The sequence below is a fragment of the Piliocolobus tephrosceles genome, chromosome 10, assembly GCF_002776525.5.
Source record: "Piliocolobus tephrosceles isolate RC106 chromosome 10, ASM277652v3, whole genome shotgun sequence".
NCBI classification, from domain to species: Eukaryota; Metazoa; Chordata; class Mammalia; order Primates; family Cercopithecidae; genus Piliocolobus; species Piliocolobus tephrosceles.
Window position 1 is genome coordinate 101,309,356 of NC_045443.1, and position 12,605 is coordinate 101,321,960.

Below are 12,605 nucleotides of genomic sequence, written 5' to 3' on the forward strand. Positions count from 1 at the left end.
CCCTCCCCCCTCCCCCCTCCCCATGATAGGCCCCAGTGTGTGATGTTCCCCTTCCCGAGTCCAAGTGAGCTCATTGTTCAGTTCCCACCTATGAGTGAGAACATGCGGTGTTTGGTTTTCTCTTCTTGTGATAGTTTGCTAAGAATGATGGTTTCCAGCTGCATCCATGTCCCTACAAAGGACGCAGACTCATCCTTTTTTATGGCTGCATAGTATTCCATGGTGTATATGTGCCACATTTTCTTAATCCAGACTGTCACTGATGGACATTTGGGTTGATTCCAAGTCTTTGCTATTGTGAATGGCACTTGCTTTCAATAATCCCCTTGAGGCCGGGCGCGGTGGCTCACGCCTGTAATCCCAGCACTTTGGGAGGCCAAGGCGGGCGGATTACAAGGTCAGGAGATCGAGACCATCCTGGCTAACACGGTGAAACCCCGTCTCTACTAAAAATACAAAAAACTAGCCGGGCGAGGTGGCGGGCGCCTGTAGTCCCAGCTACTCCGGAGGCTGAGGCAGGAGAATGGCGTAAACCCGGGAAACCCCGTCTCTACTAAAAATACGGGCGCCTATAGTCCCAGCTGCTCGGGAGGCTGACACAGGAGAATGGCATAAACCCGGGAGGCGGGGCTTGCAGTGAGCCGGGATCGCACCACTGCACTCCAGCCTGGGCTACAGAGTGAGACTCCGTCTCAAACAAATAATAATAATAATAATCTCCTTGACTCTGTTCTTAAAATTATAGAATGAGTGTGAGTGCAAGAAAGGATTTCGAGGAAATGGGATTGACTGTGAACCAGTAACTTCATGCTTGGAACAGACCAGGAAATGTCATCCGTTGGTGAGTTATTTAACCTTGGTTTTCCTTAAAAAAAAAAAAAAAAAAGCTTGAGAAAGAAAGATTATTTCCTGTCTGGCCTAGTAATGAACAAAATCTCTTACCCCCAAAAGGGAATATCTAAGCAGAATGTGAGTAGTTATAGCAACTTCTACTTCATTCCAAAGCTTGGAAGAACCAACATACGACTTCCAGGTAAAATACAGAAGTTATGGTTAAATTTAAATTTGAAGTAAGTAACAAATAATCTTTAAACTCAGGTAAGTCCCAAATATGGCATGGGATAAACTTATACTAAAATTATTCATTTTTCACCTAAAATTGAAATTTAACAAGTCATTCAATATTTTTATTTGCTAAACCTGGCACCTCTAAACCAACAGTTTAAAGGATACTTTGAGAGGTAGCCGGACTTCCATTTCGAATGTCACAACAGAGTTTTACTTATGTTATTGGTGAAAATGCCCATTCAAGGGTACACAGTGCCTTGTTCTTCAACTTTGAAAGATCAGGCTAAGGTATTAGGGCTGGGAGTGGTTATGCTTTCAAAAGAACATCACTAAGCAGAACATAGGAACCAATGAAGTCTGATGCCTTAATCAGTGTTTGGAGTTCCAAGTAACAGAGTCCATACAGAAAATAAATTTATTGGGAGGACCCCCGTGGTAGCTCTGGGAATCCAGAGGCAGGAAGTATGGCTAGACTTTCCAAGAGCCCAGAACCAGGACATATGAAGACAGCAGGATCACCAGAATCTAAGCAGTTTCTTTCCCCCATCCTCTGAGACGATGTGACCTCTCATTTGACTTCCCTCTGTGCATTTTCTTTCTCTCTGCCTTTCTCTTCCCAAACTTGTAGTACTTCTGTGTACATCTTGAGGTAAATGGTTTCCCCACCATCAATGATGCCCTCTAATTTATCAGCACCCCATGTCCCAATTCAAAATAATAGAGGAAAGGATCTAACTGGCCCAACTGGGCCCGGGTACCCACATGTGAGTCAGTCAACTGTGGCCAAGAAGTGGGATTGTTATGAATGTAGCTGCCAGGGCCCACCCCTAGTATGTGTGCAGGGTGGGGCATGGGGGACTAATTCTGGTAGAAGAAAAATAAGGAGGGCGATGCCCCCAAGGTGTCTGTTACCCAAGAATTTTGCAAAGCTGAAGGAGCTCTAACACTTTTGCTTGATTTAAAGCCCAACCAAGCCCTGACATTCCAGATGTGAGTAGCTATTGCAAGTTTCATTCCATTCCAAAACTTGGAAGAACCAACATAGGGTTGCCAGATAAAATGCAGGATACCCAGTTGAATGTGAATTTCAGATACACAAGTATGTGTTGAAAAATCTTTCAGCACAAGTATGCCCCAAATATTGCACGGGACAAACGTATACTCAAACTTATCATTTATCTGAAACTTTCATTTAACTGTGCATCCTGTATTTTTTTATTTGCTAAATCTGGCAGGGATGAGAATAAATAATTTTTAATTGTAATTAATAGCTGCATCAAACATGCAGACAGGAGACTTTCATTGCAACACTAAAGGGTTTATGAGTTACTTCTACCATCTTTCATCCCCAAATTTGCAGTTCTGACCTTAGGTGGAGCCTGTTGTCTCATAGATGTAACTCAGGTCTAACGTTTTTGTTGGGGTAACCATTTCTTTCATCTTGGTTTTCTCAGGCAAACTGTCAGTCTACTTCTTCTGGTGTCTGGAGCTGTGTTTGTCAAGAGGGCTATGAAGGAGATGGCTTTCTGTGCTATGGAAACGCAGCAGTGGTAAGTCATCTATGATGAACTCAATGATAAAGACAACCCTTAAACCTCGTAGTTAAGGTGTTTTTAAAGTGATCTATTGACATATCTTTTGCTGCAGGAGATTTACATGAAGCAAGCTGTTTCTTGCAAATGACATATGTGCTCTCTGGGTCACATGTTTTCTACAGGCTGAAGGCAGCTGGCTTCTATTTGGCAGCTTCTGTGTACCAAGCAGTCCTTACTTCTCTTTCTTGATACTCTACCTGTTTCCATTCTCAGACTTCCCAAAGGAGCAACTAACTGGCCTCTGCTGGGTTCACTGGGCTCTCCTGTCTGGGCTAACCTTTGCTTAGCCCTGCCGTGTGTGTGTGTGTGTGTGTACACGCTTCTGTATGTCAAGAATCTTGCTCCGTCCTTATCATGCAGCAGCACCCCATTTAAATCTCACAACAACCTTCTGCTACTATTATGCCCATTTTACAGGCAGGTAAACTGAGAGGCTTAGCAAAACTTGCCCAACACCCTTCAGCTCCAGAGTGAGGAATCCAGCTGATAGCTCTGATAGCTGTCAAGTGCAGAGCACAAATATTTAACCACCAGTGTAGAACATTCTATCTGTACAGCATGAGCCACACTAAATCAGCATTGCTCCTTTTTTCTATTTTGACCATAAACTTTTTTTTAATTTATTGAGTTAAAATATACATATATAATTTAGCATCCTTACCATTTTTATGTATATAGTTCAGCGGTAATAAATACATTTATATTCTTTATTTTCCTTTCATCCCCCTCCTTTCCCCTTCCCTTCCTGGTTTCTGGTAGCCACCAGTCCACTCTCTGTCTTCATGAGATCCAAGCTTTTAGCTCTTGCATATGAGTGAGAACTTGTGATATTTGTCCCTCTACAACCATAAACTCTTGAGAGATGATCTTTGTCTTGTTTCCTACATCAGTCCCATTGCTTATAAATGTTTCTCAAAATGAGAAATAAAGTCAATTGACAGATTTCCTCATCACTTACTTTTTATGCAACTCCCTGCATTTGAGTTCCTGCCCCTCCTCTCTGCCGAAATCGCAAGCCTAACAATTGCCAGGACCCGCAGCCTGCACTAAGAGTCTCACCCTAAGAACCTTGCCCTTGGGAGCCCTTGCCACCCTTCCCCTCTCACTGTCGACTGTGCCTTCTACTCACCGAGTCAGGCCAAGGAGCTGTCTCCTGACACCCAGACCGTGGCACGTTAAATCAGAACATTTTCTCTGCACTGGCCACAGACTCTGTTTCCTAAAACTCTAAAATCCTGCTTTCACGATGTCCCTGTCCTCCCACAAAAAGCAAAATTAAGTCCACAGCTTGGCTCTCCAGGCATCTCCACACAGACTTCGCTCTTGCTTTTGGTTTTTTGTCTTGAGGCAAGATCTCACTCTGTTGCTCAGGCTGAAGTACAGTGGCATGATCATGGTTCACTGCAGCCTTGACCTCCCCAGGTTCAGGTGATCCTCCTGTCTCAGCCTCCCAAGTAGCTGGGACTACAAGAATGCATCACCACACTCAGCTAGTTTTTGTATTTTTTATAGAGACAGGATCTCGCCATGTGATTCACATACCTCAAGCTCCAAGTGATTCACATACCTCGGTCTCTGAAAGTGCTGGAATGAGAGGCCTGAGCCACCATGCCCAGCCCACTTGTTTTTCTTCTAAACAGCTTTCCCCTCCAGTTTAGTCGCCGCCTCCCCAGCTCCAGGCCTGCCACGTTTCTCTCTCTCCCCTCCAACTCTGGCCTTCCCACCAGCAGATCAGGTGCACCTCAGCCCTCCCCTCCCTTAAAATGTCCCCTCTAAGAGATTACTCAGGCATCTCTGCTCTTGTGTTTATTCACTTTCTTACTTTTTAATATGTGCTTGTTAACTTAATAACCTCAACTACTAGATGGAATTGAGTCAGCACTGAGACTTACTGTCTTCATGTAAATTTGCATAGGAACATGATATTGACATGATATTGACATTTTGTGGTATTTAATAGTTTAAAAAATATTTTCACAAAAATTAATGCACTTAATTTTCATAATTCCTGGAAGAAGACTTCATCATATTCGTTTTCAGATAAAGCACTTGAGTTCTCAGAGGTTAAGTGACTTGCTCAAGATCACACAGCCAGTAAATGACAGATCCAAGAAGTAAACCCAGTCTTTTTTAATAGCTGTGTTTAGAGACATTTTTTTAAAAAACTCTGATGCCTTCAAATGTCACTGCTCTGCCAGCAATGTTGGTTATCTTTTCAAGGCTGAACTTCCCCCAGACAACTCTAGGTTGTAGAGGAGCAGGGCCATCTTTTCCCTTCAATATCTTACATCCCCTTTCATATCTTATAGCCTCCCTTCACCCCACCGCAGTTCCAATTGCGGTGGTTCTATATATAGAGCCATATGGTTAAATTAAAGATAATAGGGGCTAAAACTTACTGAAATTACTGCATGCCAGGCTCTAATCACTTTAAAAACAACTCCTGTTTCTCATATCAAACTGTGAGTTGGAGCTTTTATTATTCCCATTTTACAGATGAGAAAATTGAGGTCCTTTGGGTAAATGGCCTAAGGAGCTAGGAAATGGTAGAACCAACATGAAAACCCATGTGGTTTGCTTCCATTGTTCTGAGCCACTACTCAACAATGGCTCTGAAACAAATAGCTCTAGGGGCTATTTGCTGAGCTCTGTGACCCCCCCTTAGGGTCTAGGTAGCCGTGTTTTTATAGCCTAAATTCTGATTTGGAAGAAGCTTGAGTTGTTGCTTCATTCAAAGTTCTTGGAATTACTTCTATAGAGAATAATCAAGCCACCTTGGTGTGAAAGAAATGTGTGATTCTGTCAACATGGAAATGCAGCTAGCTGGAGCACCCATTCATGTCAGCATCAGGGAGGCAGGCCAGGAAAACAAGCCCAGCCCCAGGAAGGCTGAGTGCAGGTGACCCAGAAATGCACTGTGATTGCACTTCTCATTGTTCTTTCTCTGTTCTCTCCCATCTCTCTCTCCCTCGCTTGCACGATATGAATAAGGAATTGTCCTTTCTCTCCGAAGCAGCTATATTTAACCAGTGGATAAATGTGAGTACATTTATTGGGACTTAGGATTGGGAATGTATATATTTTAGAAACTTGGAATGCATACAATAGAAAACCGAAAATGCAGCTGGTAAGGAGGGTAGGCGATTGTGTTGAGCAGTGTTTCTCAACCCTGGCTGCACTATGGAACCACATGGAACACATTTTTAAAACATATTCCTGTATAGGTCCCACCCCTGAAGACTGATGTGATTGATCAGAGGTTTGCTCTGAGCATCAGTGTGGTGGGGGCGGAAGGGGGCTTCATTCATCACAGGGATCTTTTTTGTAAGTTAACATGATTCGTCATTGTAATTCACCAAGTTAGATTTGGGATTTATAGCTGCAATCTGACATACTTCACATGTGCTTAACTCTCAGCTCAACATGCCAAGAAAATCTTTTCCCTCACCCCTGAGAAGTACGATAATAAAGAATCCAATCCCCACGCTACGCCATTATCTCAATCTCTGTCCTCTTTGGCTGAATGGACCGAGGTGGCGGCCCAGCCAGCCATTGCAACAAACGGTTTATCCCCTTCAAATAGACACATGCCAAATAGTCCATGCCTGGTCAGCACCCAGTCCAGGACAGCTTCCTGTTGCTTCCGTATGGGGCCTCTCTGAACCCCCCATCTCAGCATAGGTGAGAGAAGAGACCGAGCGTGCTCTCTTGGGCGTACTGACTTTCACATAGACTCGTCATTCCTGGTCTTACCCCAAAGCACGAGCTGGCCCAGTAGTGTGCTGGACCCTGTTCACACTCGCTCATGAGAGCTGATGGTGCACATTCTTCTTAACGCCACTTTTGGTGCAGTTATTTTGGTATCTTGAAATCAGCCCTGGTGGGAGTATTTACACCATAGAAATCAGTAAATACTACAAACCAGGTCTTTTTTTTTTTTTTTTTTTTTGTCTTCTCTCTTTTTCCTGGAGATCCAGTTGTTAAACATGCCACTGCTTCTACCAAAAACTGGCTCTCTAGGCAAGAATGAAATTTATGTAAGGTTTCATTTCAGCCCTCTAGTTTCTCCCATGCTGAAACTGTTCCTGCAGTCACCCCACCATCTTTACTCCAAAGACGTCCAAGAATGCTCAAGGTGGCTGGGCGCAGTGGCTCACGCCTGTAATCCCAGCACTTTGGGAGGCCGAGGTGGGTGGATCAGCTGAGGTTAGGAATTCGAGACCAGCCTGGCCAACATCGTGAAACCCCATCTCTACTAAAAGTACAAAAATTAGCCAAGCATGGTGGCATGTGCTTGTAATTCCAGGTACTCAGGAGGCAGAGGCAGGGGAATTGGTTGAATCTGGGAGGTGGAGGTTGCAGTGAGCCAAGATCATGCCACTGCATTCCAGCTTGGGAGACAGAGACTCCGTCTCCAAAAAAAAAAAAAGAATGCTCAAGGTTCTCTGCACACACACATATACACACATACTCACAAGAACCTACTAAGGCTTTTTCTTGGCTCTTCATTTAGACTAAAGTGTAAAGGACTTATAATGACTGAAAGTGTGACCTGATTGGGCAGATTTGCTTTGATAAGAACTCATACATTGAATTAAAAGAAATGAGTCTCACGAGGGAAAATGAGACATCAGCCAGTGGGTGGGGTGGGTTTGGGAAACGAGACCCTAGGGCCCTTCCAGTATCTTATGGGAAATTGTCATCTCTTCCAAGCAATTAAGTCAGCCCTGTTTGTCCCTGAACATAAGCAGGTCACTTTATTTTCCTTCTGTGGTTCAGAATGCTTCTCTACAATTCACACTGTCAGCCACCTCAAACTTCACTGTCCTTGTGCCTTCCCAACAAGCTACTGAGGACATGGACCAGGAGGAGAAAAGCTTCTGGTTGTCACAGAGCAATATTCCAGCCCTAATAAAGTAGGTGTTACTTATTTTATTTTACACTGTATCTGAATGGCATTTGTGTAAACATGTCTTTGAAGTTCAATGTAGGCAAACCACATGGTCCTTCAAATTCGTGGAGCTGAACATGTTCTAAGATTCCCCTTTCCTCCCACCCCAGGATGGTAATAGTCAACAATTGCTGACAGCCAACTCTGCCAAGCACTGTTTTACTCCTTTACATATAACCCAGTTAATTCTCTCAACAACCGTATGATAGATATTATAATGATTGCCATTTTACAGATGTGGAAACCAAGGCACAGCGTGGTTAAGTAACTAAAGCCAAGGCTGATAACTGCAGGGGGAACTTGAATTTTGACTATGGCAATCTGACTCCAGAACCTATTCTCTTAACTACTCAATGATACAGCCCCATGCATTTATATTGAATTATAGCCTTTGTGGACTGTTGTTTCAGATACCATGTGCTACTAGGCACATACAGAGTGGCAGATCTGCAGACCCTGTCTTCTTCTGACATGTTGGCAACATCTTTGCAGGGCAACTTCCTTCACTTGGCAAAGGGGGATGGGGTAAGAGCTCTGGAATTTGTCTGTTTACTTGAAACACAACAACTTTGTTTATATTGTACTTTCTAATTTTTCATGGTATGGGAACTTCCAAACATGCGCAAAACTACAGAGAACAGAATCCCTCGTGTGGGCATCATCCAGCTGCAATAATTATCATCATATATCAATACACACACACACACACGTTACCTTATAGCAGTGATCCTCTAAAATGTGGCCTTCTGCCCACTGATTGGCCACAAGTCTCACAACAGACCACAGACTGACCCAGAAAGGGTAAAGGATGTGCTGCAATTCCATAACTTTTCTTTTGATGTATAGTTGATTAAGACCTGGTTATTAGCAATTGAATCTATATAGAGAAATGAAAGTGAATCTTTATATAGTTGAATCTGTATATACTCAATCTTCATAGAATTGAATCTTTATTAGAGAAATGAAATTTTATATTAAGTTAAAGTCAGTTCATCAACAACTATTGATTACCTACTACTGTGTACCAGGCACAGATCTAGGTGCTGGAGATAGGGCAATGCCCAAGGAAGAGCCCAGCCCCAGAGAAGTTTATCATGTGGCACTTTCTACAGTAGGTCAAAGACTGGCCGCCCTGCTGCACGGGCAGTGTTTCAGAGCTCTTTCTGTAAATTGCACAAGATGATAATGAAGATTCCACTGCAAAGTGAGAACTGCTACATCCATGAACCATGGGCCACAGTCAAAGATGTTTGAGAATTATCGCCCTAAAACATTTCTACCCTCCCACTCATCAGTGTGAGCACTGTGAAAAAGATCTATGCCTAGTAATACCTATATATATGTGACTCATCAGATATTTTCTTTTAGAAAGCAGAAAACAGTGGTCTGTGGCTTTTTAATATCTTACAATTCTGGTGACATTGAAGTCATTTTCCATCAGGTTTTTAATTAAAATTGTATATATTTAAAGTGTACAATATGATGTTTTGATATACAAATGCATTGTAAGGTGATTCCTACAGTCATGCTAATTTATTGGTGTTTTAAATCATGGATTCTCTTAGCAAGCATTAATTAATACCCATCTGGGCAGGCATATCCCAGGCCCTACAGATTCAGAGGTAAATCAATCAAGGCTTCTGACCTAGAGGGGCTAACCATTAAAGACACATTGGTAATGAGTTAATTCCTATGTCCTACATAAATATCTCCTGCCAGGAGGGTTTTCTTCAGGTCCTCTGCAGATGTGACTTGGGAGTTCCTCAAGGTGAGACAAGACCAGGATTCCCAGCAGGGATTTCAACTGGGGAGAAGAAGGGGGGAAACCAGAAAGAGTAGAGCCCAGTTGGTGTTGATTCGTGGCTGGCTGGGTCGGTGGGTGGGTTGTGTTTTACTTTGCCCCATTCCTTATGCAATTCATAGTCTTCAAAAGTAGTTGGATTCTGATGAGGAAAGTCAATTACCATCTGTATTAGTTTGCCAACTCTGCCATAACAAAGTAGCACAGACTGGGAAGCTTAAACAACTGACATTTATTTTCTCACAGTTCTGGAGGCCAGAAGTCCAAGATCCAGGGTTGGTTCCTTCTAAGGCTGTGAGGGAAGGGGGCTGTCTTTGGCCTCTCTTCTTGGGTTGTATATGGCATCTTCATGTTCACATCTCTGTCTCTGAGTGTAGCTGTCTCTGTACAACTTCCTGCTGCTTGTGAGGACACCAGTCAGATTGGATTAGGGTCTACCCTAAGCACCTCACTTGAACTTGATCATCTCTGTGAAGACCCTGTCTGTAGATACGGTCACCATCTGAGGTACTAGGGGTTAGGACTTCAGCATACAGATTGTGGGGGCAGGGAGGACACAGCTCAACCCACAACCCTGTGTCCAGGGTCAAACCACTGGGCGACTTTAATGAGCCTCAGACAGCACTTTTGTAAATGAAATAGCATGGAGTAGAATAGACTGGATGATCAGAGTATCTCCCACATAGGAGAAAGTTCTCTCTCTCTCTCTCTCTTCTCTCTCTCTTCTCTCTCTCTCTCTCAGACCTATGGGACAACGAGTTAAAGGTATTTCTTACTGTGGGTCATGGCCTGAAAGTATGAAGGTCACTGCTGCTCAAAAAGCAGAAACCCCAGAGATCATCTCAACCCCACGGTGTGCTCTATAAAGATTCACCTTTCCACTGTGGTTTGCATTTACAGAATATCACAATTGAGGGGGCCTCCATTGTTGATGGGGACAATGCAGCCACAAATGGAGTGATCCACATCATCAACAAGGTACAAGATGCCATTCTCCTGCGTATGCAGCATCTCTTTTCCCTTTGCTATTTATCTTCCTATACAGCAATTTTTTTTTTTAGAAAATAGAAAAATCCTCAGCCTTATATGGAAGTAACCGGTACTGTGCCTCATAACTGTTATTTTAAAACCATTTAGAGACTCTATTGATTCATTGAGACTCAGTTTCCATTTACCCAGTCTGTATTCTGCAACGGGCCCTTTATCAAGTGTGGTCACACATATTATCTTTCTGTTTGTGGAAACATCTCAAAAGACACTTGAGGCCAGGTGCTGTGGCTCATGCCTATAATCCTAGCATGTTGGGAGACTGAGATAGGAGGATTGCTTGAGCCCAGGAGTTCAAGACCAGTCTGGGCAACAAAATGAGATCCTCTCTCTACCATTTAAAAAAAAAAAAAGGTGGGGGGGCATGCATCTGTGTGGTCCCAGCTACTAGGGAGGCTGAGGTGGGAGGATCACTTGAGCCCAGGAGGTCAAGACTGCTATGAGCTGTGTTCAAGCCACTGCACTCCAGCCTGGGCAACAGAGTGAGACTGTTTCTCAAAAAAAAAAAAAAAGGCGCTTGAGCTTAAGCACCCTGGCACTGTGAAGTCTGTACAACCAGATGGGACATAATCAAGAGCTGGAGGAGAGGCATGTGATTACATATCACTTTTCCATTCTCCTATTTGTATTATTGCATCCTAAAAAGATGAGGTAGGGAAGGCCCTAGGGAAAAAATGGAAAAGAATATAAAAAGCATGGTGATGTTTTTATTTTCTTCTACCCAGTTAAACAAAGGTATGACATAGGAAAAAAAGAATATTGAGAAATGGAGTTGTAAGCTACCCTGCAACTTTCAGTTACCATATTAGGATCTTCATTTAAAACGAAAGTTGCAAGTTGGAATTTAGGATACATTGGGAATTTTTGTAAGGTGGAAGATCAGAAAAAAAAAATTGTGTTTTAATTAAAATTGTTATCAGCTGGGCACAGTGGCTCATGCCTGTAATCCCAGCACTTTGAGAGGCCAAGGCGGGCATCTCACGAGGTCAAGAGATTGAGACCATCCTGGCCAACATGGTGAAGCCCCGTCTGTACTTAAAAAAAAAAAAAAAAAAAAGTTCAAGATAGCTGTTAATTGATTCAGTTATCTGCGTAGCCTCTGGGCTACAGGTGCTCCCTAAGGATCTCCTTCTCTGTCAATTGGCATTGAGGGCTTCTTTGTCAGGGCCACCGTTGTGCCCTGCATAAAGGTGCCTGGCCAGAGTGGAGGCTATAGCTAAATCCCAGCCCACTTCACTCCCCGTGCTGTGCACCCCTGTTCGGGGTTGCAAACTCCTAGAGAAAGGAGTGTCTTTTTCTTGATTTTCAGTGGCCCTCATCATTGCCTGTTGTTATGTGACATAAACATAGAACCATCAAGTTCTATCAGCCTTCTCCTCGTAGCTTTTGAATCTGCCAAATCCCATCTAATCACCTTAAGCCCCTCCTCCCCCTTCAGCTCCAACAACACAGAAATGTATCTGTCTTCCTCCAACACAGGGGTTGGTACAGTGTTTCTGGAAAAAGCCAGATAGCAATTATTAGGCTTTGCAGATCACATGGTCTCTGTCATAGCTGTTCAACTCTGCCATGGTAGTGCAAAGACAGACTTAGACAATATGTAAACAAATTTGCATAGCCGTATTCCAATTACATTTTATTTTTAAATACAAGCAGCAGACTGGATTGGACTTTCTACTGTAATATGCTGTGAGCTCATTTAGGGCAGAATCCAGGCCTCAGTCACACTTGTGTACCCACTGCCTGGCCTGTAGTAGGCAAGCAATAAATGTTGGAAAAAGACTGATTAGAGTAGAACAACATTCCAGTGTTGAATTCTTCAATCTGACAAAGTTCTAGGTAGAATGCAAAGGTGAAAACAGTGATCTTGGCCAGAAGGTTAATTACACAGAGCTTGCAAACTCAAATGCCCGGATAGATCAGATGGATAACAAAATGAGCAAGGGGAATGTCCCAAGTAGAAGACATTAGGGAGTGGTGGAGCCTATAATGAAAGTGGCTGCTGCTACTCTCTGCAGCTGTGTGTCTGCAGAAATGCAGACTAATGTTTTTTTAAAAAGTCAGCAATCTAAATTTATATGTAAAAATGCCCTATTATTACACAGCACAAGCCAAACAAAATGTTTTTTTTTTTTTTTTTTTT

The 12,605-nt window shown here is 43.0% G+C and overlaps 1 protein-coding gene across 1 annotated transcript in view; it reads left to right on the top strand.

The window, feature by feature from the left end:
- Nucleotides 1-12,605, top strand: part of STAB2 (stabilin 2) — a 170,094-nt gene that overhangs the window by 86,409 nt on the left and 71,080 nt on the right. The window contains exons 26-31 of the mRNA XM_023208579.2: nucleotides 746-841; nucleotides 2,523-2,618; nucleotides 5,655-5,702; nucleotides 7,443-7,579; nucleotides 8,025-8,139; nucleotides 10,316-10,393. Of these exons, the coding sequence (XP_023064347.2) occupies nucleotides 746-841; nucleotides 2,523-2,618; nucleotides 5,655-5,702; nucleotides 7,443-7,579; nucleotides 8,025-8,139; nucleotides 10,316-10,393 (570 nt within the window). The remainder of the gene's footprint in view (nucleotides 1-745; nucleotides 842-2,522; nucleotides 2,619-5,654; nucleotides 5,703-7,442; nucleotides 7,580-8,024; nucleotides 8,140-10,315; nucleotides 10,394-12,605) is intronic.